Source organism: Myotis daubentonii, chromosome 4, assembly GCF_963259705.1.
Source record: "Myotis daubentonii chromosome 4, mMyoDau2.1, whole genome shotgun sequence".
Lineage (NCBI taxonomy): Eukaryota > Metazoa > Chordata > Mammalia > Chiroptera > Vespertilionidae > Myotis > Myotis daubentonii.
The window spans coordinates 72,357,709-72,370,503 of record NC_081843.1 but is presented as its reverse complement, the minus strand read 5'-3'; the positions used below and the strand labels follow the sequence as shown (position 1 = coordinate 72,370,503).

The 12,795-nt window shown below is 41.1% G+C and overlaps 1 protein-coding gene across 3 annotated transcripts in view; it reads right to left on the bottom strand.

Moving 5' to 3' along the window:
- The window catches only part of ACOT12 (acyl-CoA thioesterase 12), a 34,215-nt gene that overhangs the window by 13,014 nt on the left and 8,406 nt on the right, over positions 1-12,795 (bottom strand). For all 3 annotated transcript variants that reach the window (XM_059694184.1, XM_059694186.1, XM_059694185.1), the window contains 2 exons: positions 9,242-9,377; positions 223-379 (listed from right to left, as the gene is read on the bottom strand). In XM_059694184.1, the coding sequence (XP_059550167.1) occupies positions 223-379; positions 9,242-9,377 (293 nt within the window). The remainder of the gene's footprint in view (positions 1-222; positions 380-9,241; positions 9,378-12,795) is intronic.

The following is a 12,795-nucleotide window of genomic DNA, read 5'->3' as shown; positions in this document are numbered from 1 at the left end:
ATAATTCAGAATAAACTAATTCAGTGAGAACTGTCACTTCAATTTTATTTTGAACCAAGTTAATCTGAAGGTAAACAGATAAATGACTAATTTTCTCATTTTGATAAAAGACAACACTGTCTTATCCTTGTCTCCTTGACTTGCCAAATAACTGGATCTCAGTCCCTTTCTCTCTCACCCCACTGGTCCCAATATCACATGTCGAAGGTCAAAACCAAGAACCTTGCAGAAATAGTAGCCACCGTCTCCATCCAAGCCATAATCTGGCCACCAAATGTATTTCCATGATGGTTTGCATGGGGTGGGAGGACAAGTTCAATGCTCTGAACAGAGGTGCCCCTGGTGGAAACTGTTCCTTCCTCTTCATCAGAAATGAGATCTGAAAGGTGGATGTAAACATTAATGATGGTGGAGTTCACCACAGGACTGGAGACTACAGTCTTTCTTTCCCATCAGCACTCTCAAGTCATGAGATTTTTTTTAAAAATTAAATTATTCCCAAAGACTTAAAACTCCTGAGGAAATAAATAGATTTTATTCAACAGAATAACTTTCATTTGAATGGTATTTAGAAAGAACTGGATAATAGATCAGAAAGGGCCTTTCAGAGAATATATTCCAACCTACTTTACAAGTCCACCAGAATTATGATTAAAAATGATTAAATTTAAACTTGAGTTGTTTGGGGTGGAGGAGGAAAGGTCAGGGTAGGAAGGGGCAGAAAGAAATTTGGGGATTGATGGATATGTCATTATCTTGATTGTGGTGATGGCTTCATGGGTGCATATGTGTTTCAAAACTTACCAGACTGTATTGGGATGATCACTTTGTAAGTTATATGAATGCTTAATGACTATGCTGTATACCTGAAACTGATATGGCACTGTATGTCAACTGCAATTGAAAAATAAATTTAAAAACAACAACAAAAAGTTTATCAAACTGTACACTTTAAATATCATGTCAATAAAGTTGTTAAAAAATACAAAAACTGGAGTTGCAGAGGGCCATAGACACGGAGAACCTGGAATAGCTTGCTGTACCATATAAACTTCAGAACAGGAATGTGGCTTCCCATGGTTACTGTTTTGTAATGAATGCAGTCATGAACAGAAAAGACACAATACATTGTACTTCTCAGTGTCTTTCTGCTTCTTTTGAATCATATCTGCTTCATTCACTGACAAATTGGTTTTTACTCCCAACAATGGAGAAATCATTTGCTTTGGCTGCAGAGCAGTAAATGTGTTCAATTATGTTGCCGGCATCATCAAATGAATCACCAGCCAGGCTTACATCTCACTTGCTGTTGCTGAGATGGTAGAGGAAGACTTCCCAATCAGGAGGTCCCATCCTGGCTGTCCAGTCAGAGGCAGAGCTGAGCTCGCAGTGTGAGAACACAGATGCGCCTGGCTGTTGTTGGGAACTGGGAATGGGGCCATTCTTGGTGCACTCACATATGAGCAGAGAAATGTGGTTATAGAGACTTTTAAACTCCATTTCCTGATGGAATTTTATTTTATTTATTTTTTTTTTTAAAATATATTTTATTGATTTTTTACAGAGAGGAAGGGAGAGGGATAGAGAGTTAGAAACATCGATGAGAGAGAAACATCGACCAGCTGCCTCCTGCACACCTCCCACTGGGGATGTGCCCGCAACCAAGGTACATGCCCTTGACCGGAATCGAACCTGGGACCCTTCAGTCCGCAGGCCGACGCTCTATCCACTGAGCCAAACCGGTTTGGCTATTTCGTGATGGAATTTTAAAATTTATAATCAATTGATGGTCTTTTTTTCTCCCCCCCCCCCTTTGTTCAACTGATCATTTCCGTCATCGGACTAAAAACATGTTTGTACTTCCCATCCTCCTAGTATAAAATCCTTCTTATTGCCCCTAGCCCTTCCTTTTTGGTCTGTCTACCCCTCCATCCCAGCCGGTCTGGATCCCACTAGCACCTCCTACTTCTGCATCATATTCTCTCTCTCAATTTTTCCCTCACTTTGTTCCAGCCACAATAACTCTTTTCAGTTCAACTAAATGTTGCCTTCAACATCAGGGCATTTGCACATGTTGGTTCCTCTTCCAGTAGCAATTGCCCTAGCCACCACCTTCTTCCACTTACCTCCTATTCTCACTTGGCTCATCTCAGTCATCATTCTTTCAGGAAAGCCTTTCCTGACCTCTGCAGCCAATCCCCACTCTTACACGTCCCTTTATTCCAGTTATAGTTTTATGTTTATTTGTGTGATTTTTGATGATCTGATTTCCTAGGTCCTAAGATCCTTTGAGCAGAGACTGGTTTTTTTTTTTTTTTTAAATTTTAAGATAATTTCCTGAATAGGTGCTCAGTAAATATTTATTGAATGAAGAGATGAATAAACTTAACTTGGCTGATTTTTCCACATTCATAGTCCTTACTATCAACAGATTATTTTTAGGTAACAAAATGATAGGACTGAAGCGTACTTCAATTGCTGTTTACTAGAGTTCCACTGCTCTCCATTTTCACTTAAACAGTATTGTAGAGTCTTCTATTTTTTCCCAATTTTGTGAGAGTGGAATAGTATCTCATGTTGGTTATAACTTGCATTTTCCTGATTAATAATGACGTCTGACATATTTCCGTGTGTAGATTAAACTTACACTAAACTTTCTGGCTACTTCTTAATGGAATGTCGGTAGCATTTGCGCCACATGTTACTTTTCTCCCATTCTTTTTCCCTCTCCTTCTGAAATTCTGATTAAATGCTTGTTAGATTTTTTTACTCCATTCTCTGTGTCTCCTCTCTTATATAGTTTCCATCCTTTGCTTATCCATCTGCATTATTGGTAACTCCTACAGATCTATATTTCAGTTCACTGTCTTATATGTTTCATTCATTCATTGAGTTTTAAATTTAAATTATTATAATAGCCTTTGTGTGTAGAAATTCTCTTTGTTTCTTTGTCAAATCTTCTAGGTCATTTTCTTGTTCCTGCAAAATGCTTTTGATACTCTTTTATCTCCTAAAATAAATTATCATTCTCACTTCATATTATTTATATAATAAATTCAATATCGGTAGTTTTCGTGGGCCTCATTCTATTGTCTGGTGCTTCTTCTGGGTTTTGGTGACTTACTTATTTTTATTTTTTATGATTTTTTTTGCTAGGAGCTCATATTCCTAGGATCTTCATCTGTGGGAATTCTTGAGGGCGGGGTTTAAAGTCACCTCTGCACAGAGGATGTACATTTGTGGCTGCAGATCATCGGGGGTACTGCAACACAACACCATTTCACACGTGGTCTGTTTCAGGCCAAACAAGTAATGTGGATTCTGACACAAAATCTGCATGAGAATGTGCTTCTGATTGGATTCTCAAAGGGAATTTTCATCCCCAGCAGAGCTCTCCCAGGGTTGGGATTTTTCCAGTTGACTCATTGAGGATATCATCTTCTGGGGGTTGCAGCTTCAGTTAAGGTTCCCGGATCCAACCCTCCACCTAACATGGTCCCTGGCTTGGTTACCTGAGCCCTTTCAGGCTCATAGAACACAAGATCTAGGACTTCTAGCACTTCCAAGGTCCTCCCACAGCAAATGCCAGCTCTTGTGTCTCCTTACACTGCTGCATTTTTTTCTAATTATTTCTAGACTTCAAGATCTTCTCCCATTTTTCTTCTTGCTGAGATGTGTTTGCAAAAATGTTTGTAGATATTTTATCTAGAAATTCTAGTTTTTCCCCCAGATATTAAGTCTGCTGTAATCAGAATTAGATTGTTCCCTAAAGCGATCTTTAAAAGGCATATGAAATCTTAACTCCCATCCACCTTCTGTCTCTTTTTTTAAATTCTCACCAAAGAATATGTTTTTTATTGAATTTTAGAGATAGAGGAAGGGAGAGAGAGAGAAACATTGATGTGTGAGAGAAACATCGATTGATTGCCTCCCCTACATGCTCCAACCAGGAATTGAATCTGCAACCCAGATATGTCCCCTGATCAGAAATAGAACCTGCAACCTGCCCGGCCAGTGTGGTTTAGTGGTTGAGCATCCACCCATGAACCAAGAGGTCACCTGTTTGATTAGCACTCAGGGCACATGTCTGGGTGTGGGCACAATCCCCAGTAGGGGGCATGCAGGAGGCAGTTGATCACTATTTTTCCTACAACCTTTTGCTGCATAGGAAACACTCCAACCAACTAAGCCACCCATCCAGAGCTCTCTCTTTTTTATAACTGATTTTGTTAAATGATGTTCTATATAAACATCCAAAACTAGTATTAATCTATGTATTTTAGGTTAAATTTTCTTATTCAAATGGTTTATTTTTCTTCCAAATAAATTAATATAAACTATCTCTAAAATATATTGCTAAATGAAAAGGAGAAAGGTGCACAATTGTTTGAATATTGTGTTACCAGTATGTGCTAGTGTGTTATACAGTATGAGTGTGTGTGAGAGTGTATGAGTGTGTGTGTGTGTAAAACAGTAGTTGTCTCTGAGGAAGGGAATTGAGTAACTGTGAGACACAGAAGGAGGGTATAGGAGAGCACCTTCTAAGTAAGTGCTCTCCTATACCCTTTGAATTTTTCATCCTGTGCATGTGTACCATTTTTAAACAATTCAAAAATAATTATAAAATAGAAAATTAATAAAGAGGGAAGGTGGGGGTGGTGTGGGCAGGGGAGATTAATCGGGGAATTTATACACATATAAGCATAGCCCATGACACAGATAATGGTGTGCTGAAGGCTTGGGAGGGGTGGGTGCAGAGTGGAGGGGGTCAATGGGAAAAAAACAAAAACAAAGGAACATCTGTAATACTTTCAACTATAAAGATAAATTTATCTTTTATAAAGATAAATTTTTAAAAATTAAGAGAGGGCCGTATAATGTGAGAAACATTGTAAATACTCAAATATAAGGCAATTCCTCATTTTCTGAGAAATAACTTTAAAAAAATCTACTTGATTGCTATGAAGACATACATGGCACACACTGGGACACATAGAGGTGAGTACTAGGGCAGACCATATGCGCATAAGCATCAGCTGTGACATGTATACAGAAATATACTGAATATAAATGACTTCAGGGCAAAAGTACGCCTACTTGCAGGTAACTGCCAATCAATGCAGAGACAGGGCTCTCCCAGGTTCAGAGGCTCACAGTTCTGGCTGTGTACACAAGTTAAGCACAGTAAACAGACCCCATCCTCTCTGCAGGCTTCCAAATACGCATACTCACCCAGTGCTCTATCAACACTTGCACTTTGGATGTTCAGTAGGTATTGCGTCATCATTCTACTTGGACAATTTTACATTCATTCCACATATTCAGGTCATTCTAGCCTTAGTTTTCTTTCCCATGCCAGAAAGGATCAACACAGGGCAATGCTCATAGAGATTTGATTCCTTACTAAAATATTATGAAAATGCTCCAAATCTTTAACCAGATCTAAGTCTTTCCCAGTATGCCCAGCTTCCACATGCCAGTAGTACATGAGCTCATTCCAAAACAGTCTGGTTTTTACAAAATCTAATCTCATCTTTCCCCTGTTTCTTCTGTAAGAGAGTGATTTGGATTCAACTTTCTCACTTTTCTAATGATATGCCTTTCAATCATACATCTTGAAAAAGATTCCAATCTCGATGCCTGATATGATAACCCAATACAGAACCCTGGGCTTTCTGAAAATATAGTTCAAAAACAAAGATGATCTAGCTCTTCCTTCTGAACATTATGTCCTGTCCAAAACAAACTCCATCAGATCCACAGGGCAGCAGGTCGACAAACCACATGCTCTATGGCAACGTCAAGCTCCAGGGTCTGGCTCTTAATATATCTAAGAAACATTGCCTTTAAGTTCTGTGATATCTTTGAAAGCTGGTAACATTTCTAAAGAGAAAATCAAATCAATGAAATTAGGTAAAGTTATTTTGTGCAAAGGAATGTAGAATAATCTATTTTATGGCTGGTTAGATGATTTAAAAAAGACATAAACATCTATAATTCTAAATTAAATCAGACATATAGATCTGATCTGTCCAACTTCCTCACAAACTGAATAAAACTAAAGTCAATTGCGATCATTCTACTTTTACATTTGAATGACTGTAGCAAGTACCTGTCATTAATTCAGAATGTCTCCAGTACTCAAAGTACTGTTGGTGTTGTGGAGACAGGTAGAGAAGATTGCTGCTGATTTTGTTGATTCATACAACTTGCACAACTCCAGAACAAGCCAATGGAGCCAAGTTCACCTGGCTCCCGTGGCGAGTGAAGGAGGCTTTAGATCACCAGGCCTACCAGCGCTTCCCAACAGACGGGCACTAGAGAGAAAGGCCAGAATATCAGAGATCATTGTAACTTTCTACCAGGACAACAAACAACAAAACAGTTGTCAGGTGTTTTAAGTCCAAGTTTGATACCAATGATCTCTTTCTCTTATAATCAACCTCTCCCTCAATAATGATTTCTATGATCAGCCTTGATCAACCTGCAACCATGACCAATTATTTCCTATCCTGAAAAAATAATGCCCTTTGACCTTGAGGGCATAGCTCCAGGCTGTTTATCTCACCTTTTGCAGCCAAGTTCTTTGAAAGGACAGTCTTTAACTGTTATTCTAATCCTACCCATGAATGGAGACCTCTCAAATAACAATAGTAATAATAATAGCATTTTCCACATGCCTGACACTGTTATCAAGAATCTGTGTTAACTCATTTAATCCTCACACAAACCTATTGAATAAGTACTACTATTACTCCCATTTTACAGTTATTATGTTTAACCTTGCATCAGCCCACTGGGAAAAAGAGCAGAGTCAGTGGTCTGAGTATGGGCAACAAGGACAGACGTAAGAAAATAAAAAGAGCAACTTCCTGTTGGCCAGGACCACTGGCTGCAAGAGGAAAAAGGTGACATCCCCTTTACTCCTCTAATACAGGGTCAGCAGCAGGTCTCCCTTCCCATACCCTAGTTATTGCACTCATATTTCCACTAACCATGCTCTTGCCAAAGTCACCAATGACTTCCCTAGTCCCAATTCAGTGGAAAAATTTTATTCCTCACTTCCTGGAACACAGATGATCATTCATTTCTTCATGTCACTCTACTCCTTTGAGGTATGACACCACTCTCTCCAGTTCTCCTTTACTCCTCTGACCAGTCCCTCCAGATAGTCTTTGTAGAGTCACCCTCCTCCTCTGATAGTCTCTCACATGGCCATGTTCAGCAGGTTCCATTCGTGGCCCACAGCCCTGTGTCCCCGTGAGCCTTCACAGGGTGACTGCTGGTACTATCTTCATTTGAATTAACATCTGTAAACAGTTGTCTCTCAAACTTGATCTCTCCAGTCCTGGTCTCATGCTTTTGGTTATGCCACCGGCTTATCAGGTTTTACCAAACTCACCATCCAAACTGCCCCCTCCACCCCTCATCTTCATCATCACATTGATGATAGCACCATCAATTAACCCGTTGCTCAAATCAGAAACCTGAGCATTATCCTAGCCTTCTCCACTTGTCTCCCCACATCAATGACCATATTCTGCTGATTTCACCGCTTGTATTTTTTTTTTTTAACTCTTTCCCTCATTTCTCTCCCTATTATCATTGTCTGGTGCAGCCATACCTCCCTTCGTGCCTGGTCTCTATGCCTCTAGTCTCACCTCTTCAGAGTGACCATATCAAGTGTAATTATGCTACAACTCTGCTCAAAACCCTTCCCTGGCTCTCATCAAGGACAGAGAAAGGCCAAGCTTCTTAGCATGGCCTCTGTGACGCAGCTCTACCTTTTCACGGTGGCCTCCTTCCACCTTGATTTTTCTCTCTAGAATGCTCTTGTTCCCCCGGTTCAGCTATTTGATTATTTTAGCAAAATGCATTTAAAACATATTTTAGCACTGAGGTCATCTTTACAAAAGGAGACCCCCTCTTCTCAGCAAAGTAAGTAAATGATGAAGTCAACTTGGTAATGGGCATTGTCTTTAAAAGATCATCAATGAGCCCTGGCCGGTTTGGCTCAGTGGATAGAGCGTCGGCCTGTGGACTCAGGGGTCCCAGGTTCGATTCTGGTCAAGGGCAAGTACCTTGGTTGCGGGCACATCCCCCAGCAGGGGGTGTGCAGGAGGCAGCTGATCGATGTTTCTCTCTTATTGACGTTTCTAACTCTCTATCCCTCTCCTTTCCTCTCCGTAAAAAATCAATAGAATATATATATATATTTTTTAAAAAGATCATCAATGAGTGGGAGCCTTTGAAAAACTTTTTTCCAACCCAGAGGTTGTCTGTGAGGTGGTCCCAGGACCATGATGATGTCACATGAGAAAGAATAAAGCCCACAGGTGTCAATCACCCCTGCCTCTGCCTTTTCTCCCTCCTCTGGCCTTCATATGCTTTCACTCTTCCTCCTCCTCCTTTTCCCACATTCTTATCCTGACCCTTTCTTGTCTTCTCCTTTCCTTGTCTTTTTCCTGAGTCTGCTTTCAGAGCCAAGGGAATGGGGGGGGACCCTCTGTGAGCCTCTTCACCCTCCTGCAGTGGTGATGAGAGGGGATCGGGCTGGCTCACTCATTTCACTCTTTGCTCTCCACCACAGGTCATCGCCCTTGGGGCTGCAGGAGATGGGAGTCAGATAGGAAGGGCAGATGAGGGGCAAGAAGGACTTCCTTTCCCTGCCATTCTGGCCCCACCAGGCCTCAGAGAGGCCAGGAAATCACTGCCAAAGAACTGAGGAACTTTGGCTCAACATAGTGTTACTGTGGAAGAGCCGAGAAACAGTAGAATCTTATCACTTCCATTCATATCCCCTGTAATCTTTAGCAAGGTTCTTCACTACTCAGTTTCAGGTTTTTCCTCTGTTGAGATTATATGCAGCTCATATGAAATAATAGATGAGAAACTGCTTAGTAAAGTGTGAAACACCAGATCAACTTACGGCATTGTCCTTCCTTCCTTCCTTCATCTATCATTACTGAGCACACAGTTACTAATAAGAACAGCGTGGTTCCCTCTGCCCTTTCACATCTCCTCCCCTGGAGATCCTCTGACTTAAAGCGGGCTTAGGTGTCAGCAGTTCTATTCTGAATGGTCAGGCCCTTCCTTCTCCAGCCACTGGGTTTGTTGGAAAAGATCTCTAGTATCACCAGGACTAAACTGTAATAATAAAATGAGAGTAAGTGTGCCCTAAGGAAGGACCCTTCACTGTCACAGTCATAGAGTTCAAGTTCCTCTAGGGAGATGTACTGACCCTCAAACTTGCTACTCTTCTCCATCAGGTTTTTAAAGGTCTCTTCATGCTGTAATCGCACTTTCCTTCTCTCAGAAGCCAGATTATGTTCCACATGGTCTTGTTCAGTTAGAGGTGTGACTGGTTTTAAATGAATCTAGAGAAAGAAAAACATTTACCTCTCATCGCCTTGTTAAATTATAAAAGCACAACATTAAATTATAAAAGCAAAACAATATGCCACATTGTTTTCTAACTCAAAGTAAATAATTTATGGGTGTTTTCACACACATTTCATTTTGACTAAAAATTTTCCTTAAAATATTTTTAAATTAAAAAAAATCAATACAGACAATTATTTCTTTGTACAAGATATGCACTGTAAGCAGTTTTTCAAATTTTATTTCCCCTGATTTTTTAAAAAAGTTAACAGAACTACAAAATAAGAAATTCTTCAAATTAATGAATGAGGAGATGGACTTTGATGCCACTTAATTCTTATCAGGAAATATTTTTTGCCTAGCTGGTGTTGCTCAGTGATTGAACATGGGCCCATGAACCAGGAGGTCATGGTTCGATTCCCTGTTAGGGCACATGCCCAGGATGCAGGCTTGATCCCCAGTAGGAGACATGCAGGAGGCAACCAATCAATATTTCTCTTTCATGGATGTTTCTATCTCTCTATCCCTCTCCCTTCCTATCTATAAAAAAAAGAAAGAAAAAAAATGTTTCTACCTTTTGCAAAATTTAGACATCAAAGGAAGGAATAAAGATGTTTTAAAGAAAGCTATTATTTACCAAGAAATATTTTCAATTTGGAAATTTCATCACATGATGAAAACATCTATATATATAAAAGCCCAGTGACCAGAATGGCAAAATGACCAGAATGATCGGTGGCTGTGACATGCAGTGCGGCAGTCAACCAGCCCCAATCGCCACCCCCACCCCGGCTGGCCTGGTCCCTGATCAGCCCCCAACACCACAACTGGGGGCAGGGCCAGCTACGAACCACCCATGGCCCCACCTCCCTGCTGGCCCGGCCTGATGGGCCCCCATTGGGGTGGGCCGGCTGGAGCCCACTCATGCACAAATTTGTGCACCGGGCCTCTAGTTATCTAATGAGAAAACTTAAAGAATCAATACGTCAGAATCAAGCTTCAAACAACCTCCAGGAGCCTGGAAATATGATGCAATAGAACCAATGGCTCAAGCTTCTTCAGAAATGCCTGCCTGCTGACCTGTGCATGTCAGGAAGAGAACCTTGCAGCTGGACTGGGGTCGCGCCATGCTTATTTCCAGGACACTGAAGGCCGGTGCTCACCCTTGGTCAAGGTAAGGATGAAGTATCTAGTGATTTATAATATGCTGCTTCAAGTCTAAACTCCCCTGAACTGCCTTGTCTAATTCGTTTAGGAATGGATAGATGATAGCTTGCACTGGTTTAACTGCTTACACAGCCTTGTTTTAGTTGGATGACCAGAGGGGTATAAAAAGGTCACCTGGCAAACCAATGTAGATAAAATACATTTGTGTGACTGAAGAGGACCCTGAGAGCAATGCCTGGCAGTCTTGAACCTCTCTGCTGATTGCCTGTGCTTTCTTTCTCTGTTAGTGGGCATTTGGTCCTGTCCAAAACATCTACACTTACAAAATACCCCTGGGTTCAAAGTGTCTATAATGTTTGTTTAGACGTTTGGTTTACAGGGTTAATAAATTTAAAATGCTCTCATGTTTTATTGGTCCAATAATTGTGTAGTGGCAATAATAACCCTTTTTGCCTTGGTAGCCTAGCTGGTCATGGCACATGCGAAGGACCAAATATCAAGGACCTTTTGGCATGGACCAAATGTCCTGCAAGTTCTTTTTCCTGCTGTTCTGCCTCCTTTAGGTTGAATAGGCTTTGCATGAGCATGATCTATGGCAGTGGTTCTCAACCTTCCTAATGCCGTGACCCTTTAATACAGTTCCTCATGTTGTGGTGACCCCCAATTTCATTGTTACAAACCGAACATAATTAAAGCATAGTGATTAATCACAAAAACAATATGTAATTATATATGTGTTTTCTGATGGTCTTAGGCGACCCCTGTGAAAGGGTCGTTAGACCCCCAAAGGGGTCGTAACCCACAGGTTGAGAACCGCTGCTCTATGGGGTCTTGTGAGTCCTTCAATGATCTGGCCTGTGCAATTGTTGGACTAAGCCTAGTTAATCATTGCCCATCCTGTCTTAGAAAAAACTCACTTTGGACAGAGATCCAGGTAGGCCTATCTCTTCAAATCAAACACCGATTTTTCATGGCTCTCTTTAGGATGTTCTAAACAAGAATGTCACCAAGTGAAAAATAAATTAGCCTGGGAAACATGCTTTACAGTAAAGGTTATCTGAGCCAACCAATTATGGCAGAACCATAAGGTCCCTGACTTCCCAGAAATGCTTTCAGAAAAACAGTTCTTCAGTCTCAGGAGAAACTGAAGTGTGACTATCCCATTCTGATTCCATGAGTCCCTGAAGTTGGAGTGAGAAGTCTAAAGCTGGAGGGAAAATGATGGCCCTCGTTTTCTCCTTCATGTGTAGGAAGAAGTTGTTGGGGGGACTCCTTTCTGTCACGTGCTCTCAGATATGGGAACTCTGCACCCGCCCCCACATTCTCTCGCTCCCAAGAGTCTGGAGATTTCTGGGGACTTTAGAAAAAACAGTGGTTGGCAACACCTATCTCGACATCTTAAATTTCAGTGAACATAGGATCCTTGAGATACTTTGTTAACATATAGATTCCAAGTTTCTACATGGGTGATTCTAATTCAGCAGGTCTGGGATACAATCCAGAAAGCTGTATTTAAATAATATAATAGATTAAGTGAACTTCAGTTTGAAAAGCAATGCCTTTGGGCAATGAGAATTTGCCTGTGGCCTGTTTAATTTTGGGACGAGAGTAAGGGAAGTGTCCCAGTGTACACAACTCTGCAGGGATATCTGCTACCTGGGACCATGGTGGGCTAACTCAGCCGGGCCCATCTCTGTGCCTCCTCGCTCAAGTGAGGCGTAGCTGAGGAGTGTGGCTCTGTCGTTCTTTCCCATGAGTACAGTGGGAACATTGCTTGCCCCACCTCTAAACTCTGAGGCAGTCTGAGAAGAACACTTTGGCAGAGTGAGAAGTACTGCCTGTCACTTTCAGAGTGGAGCTAGGAGAAGCCACTGTGCCCACCTCTGGAGCAAGCCCTGCAGTGAAAGGCTTCAATGCTAAATTGAATGATCACACATAAAAATACTTAGACTAGATTGGGACCGTCCCTGTTGGCATGATGACTTTAAAAAGAAAAGCCAAGAAATGATAACGAATAAATCTCCAAAAGACCATGGAAAAGCTGTCCTGGGCAAATGGCCAGGCTAGTCCACTGGGCACATATATTAGGCCAAAGTACTTCCTTTAAGGGTGTTTTTACCCCATATGCCCTGAAGCTTATTTTTAAACTTCAATAACTCAGCAACTTTGACATCCTTCCTTCAGGTATAAAAAAGTGATTGGACCAAAACATGCAACTGCTCACTAAATTGCTCTTGCTAAAATAAA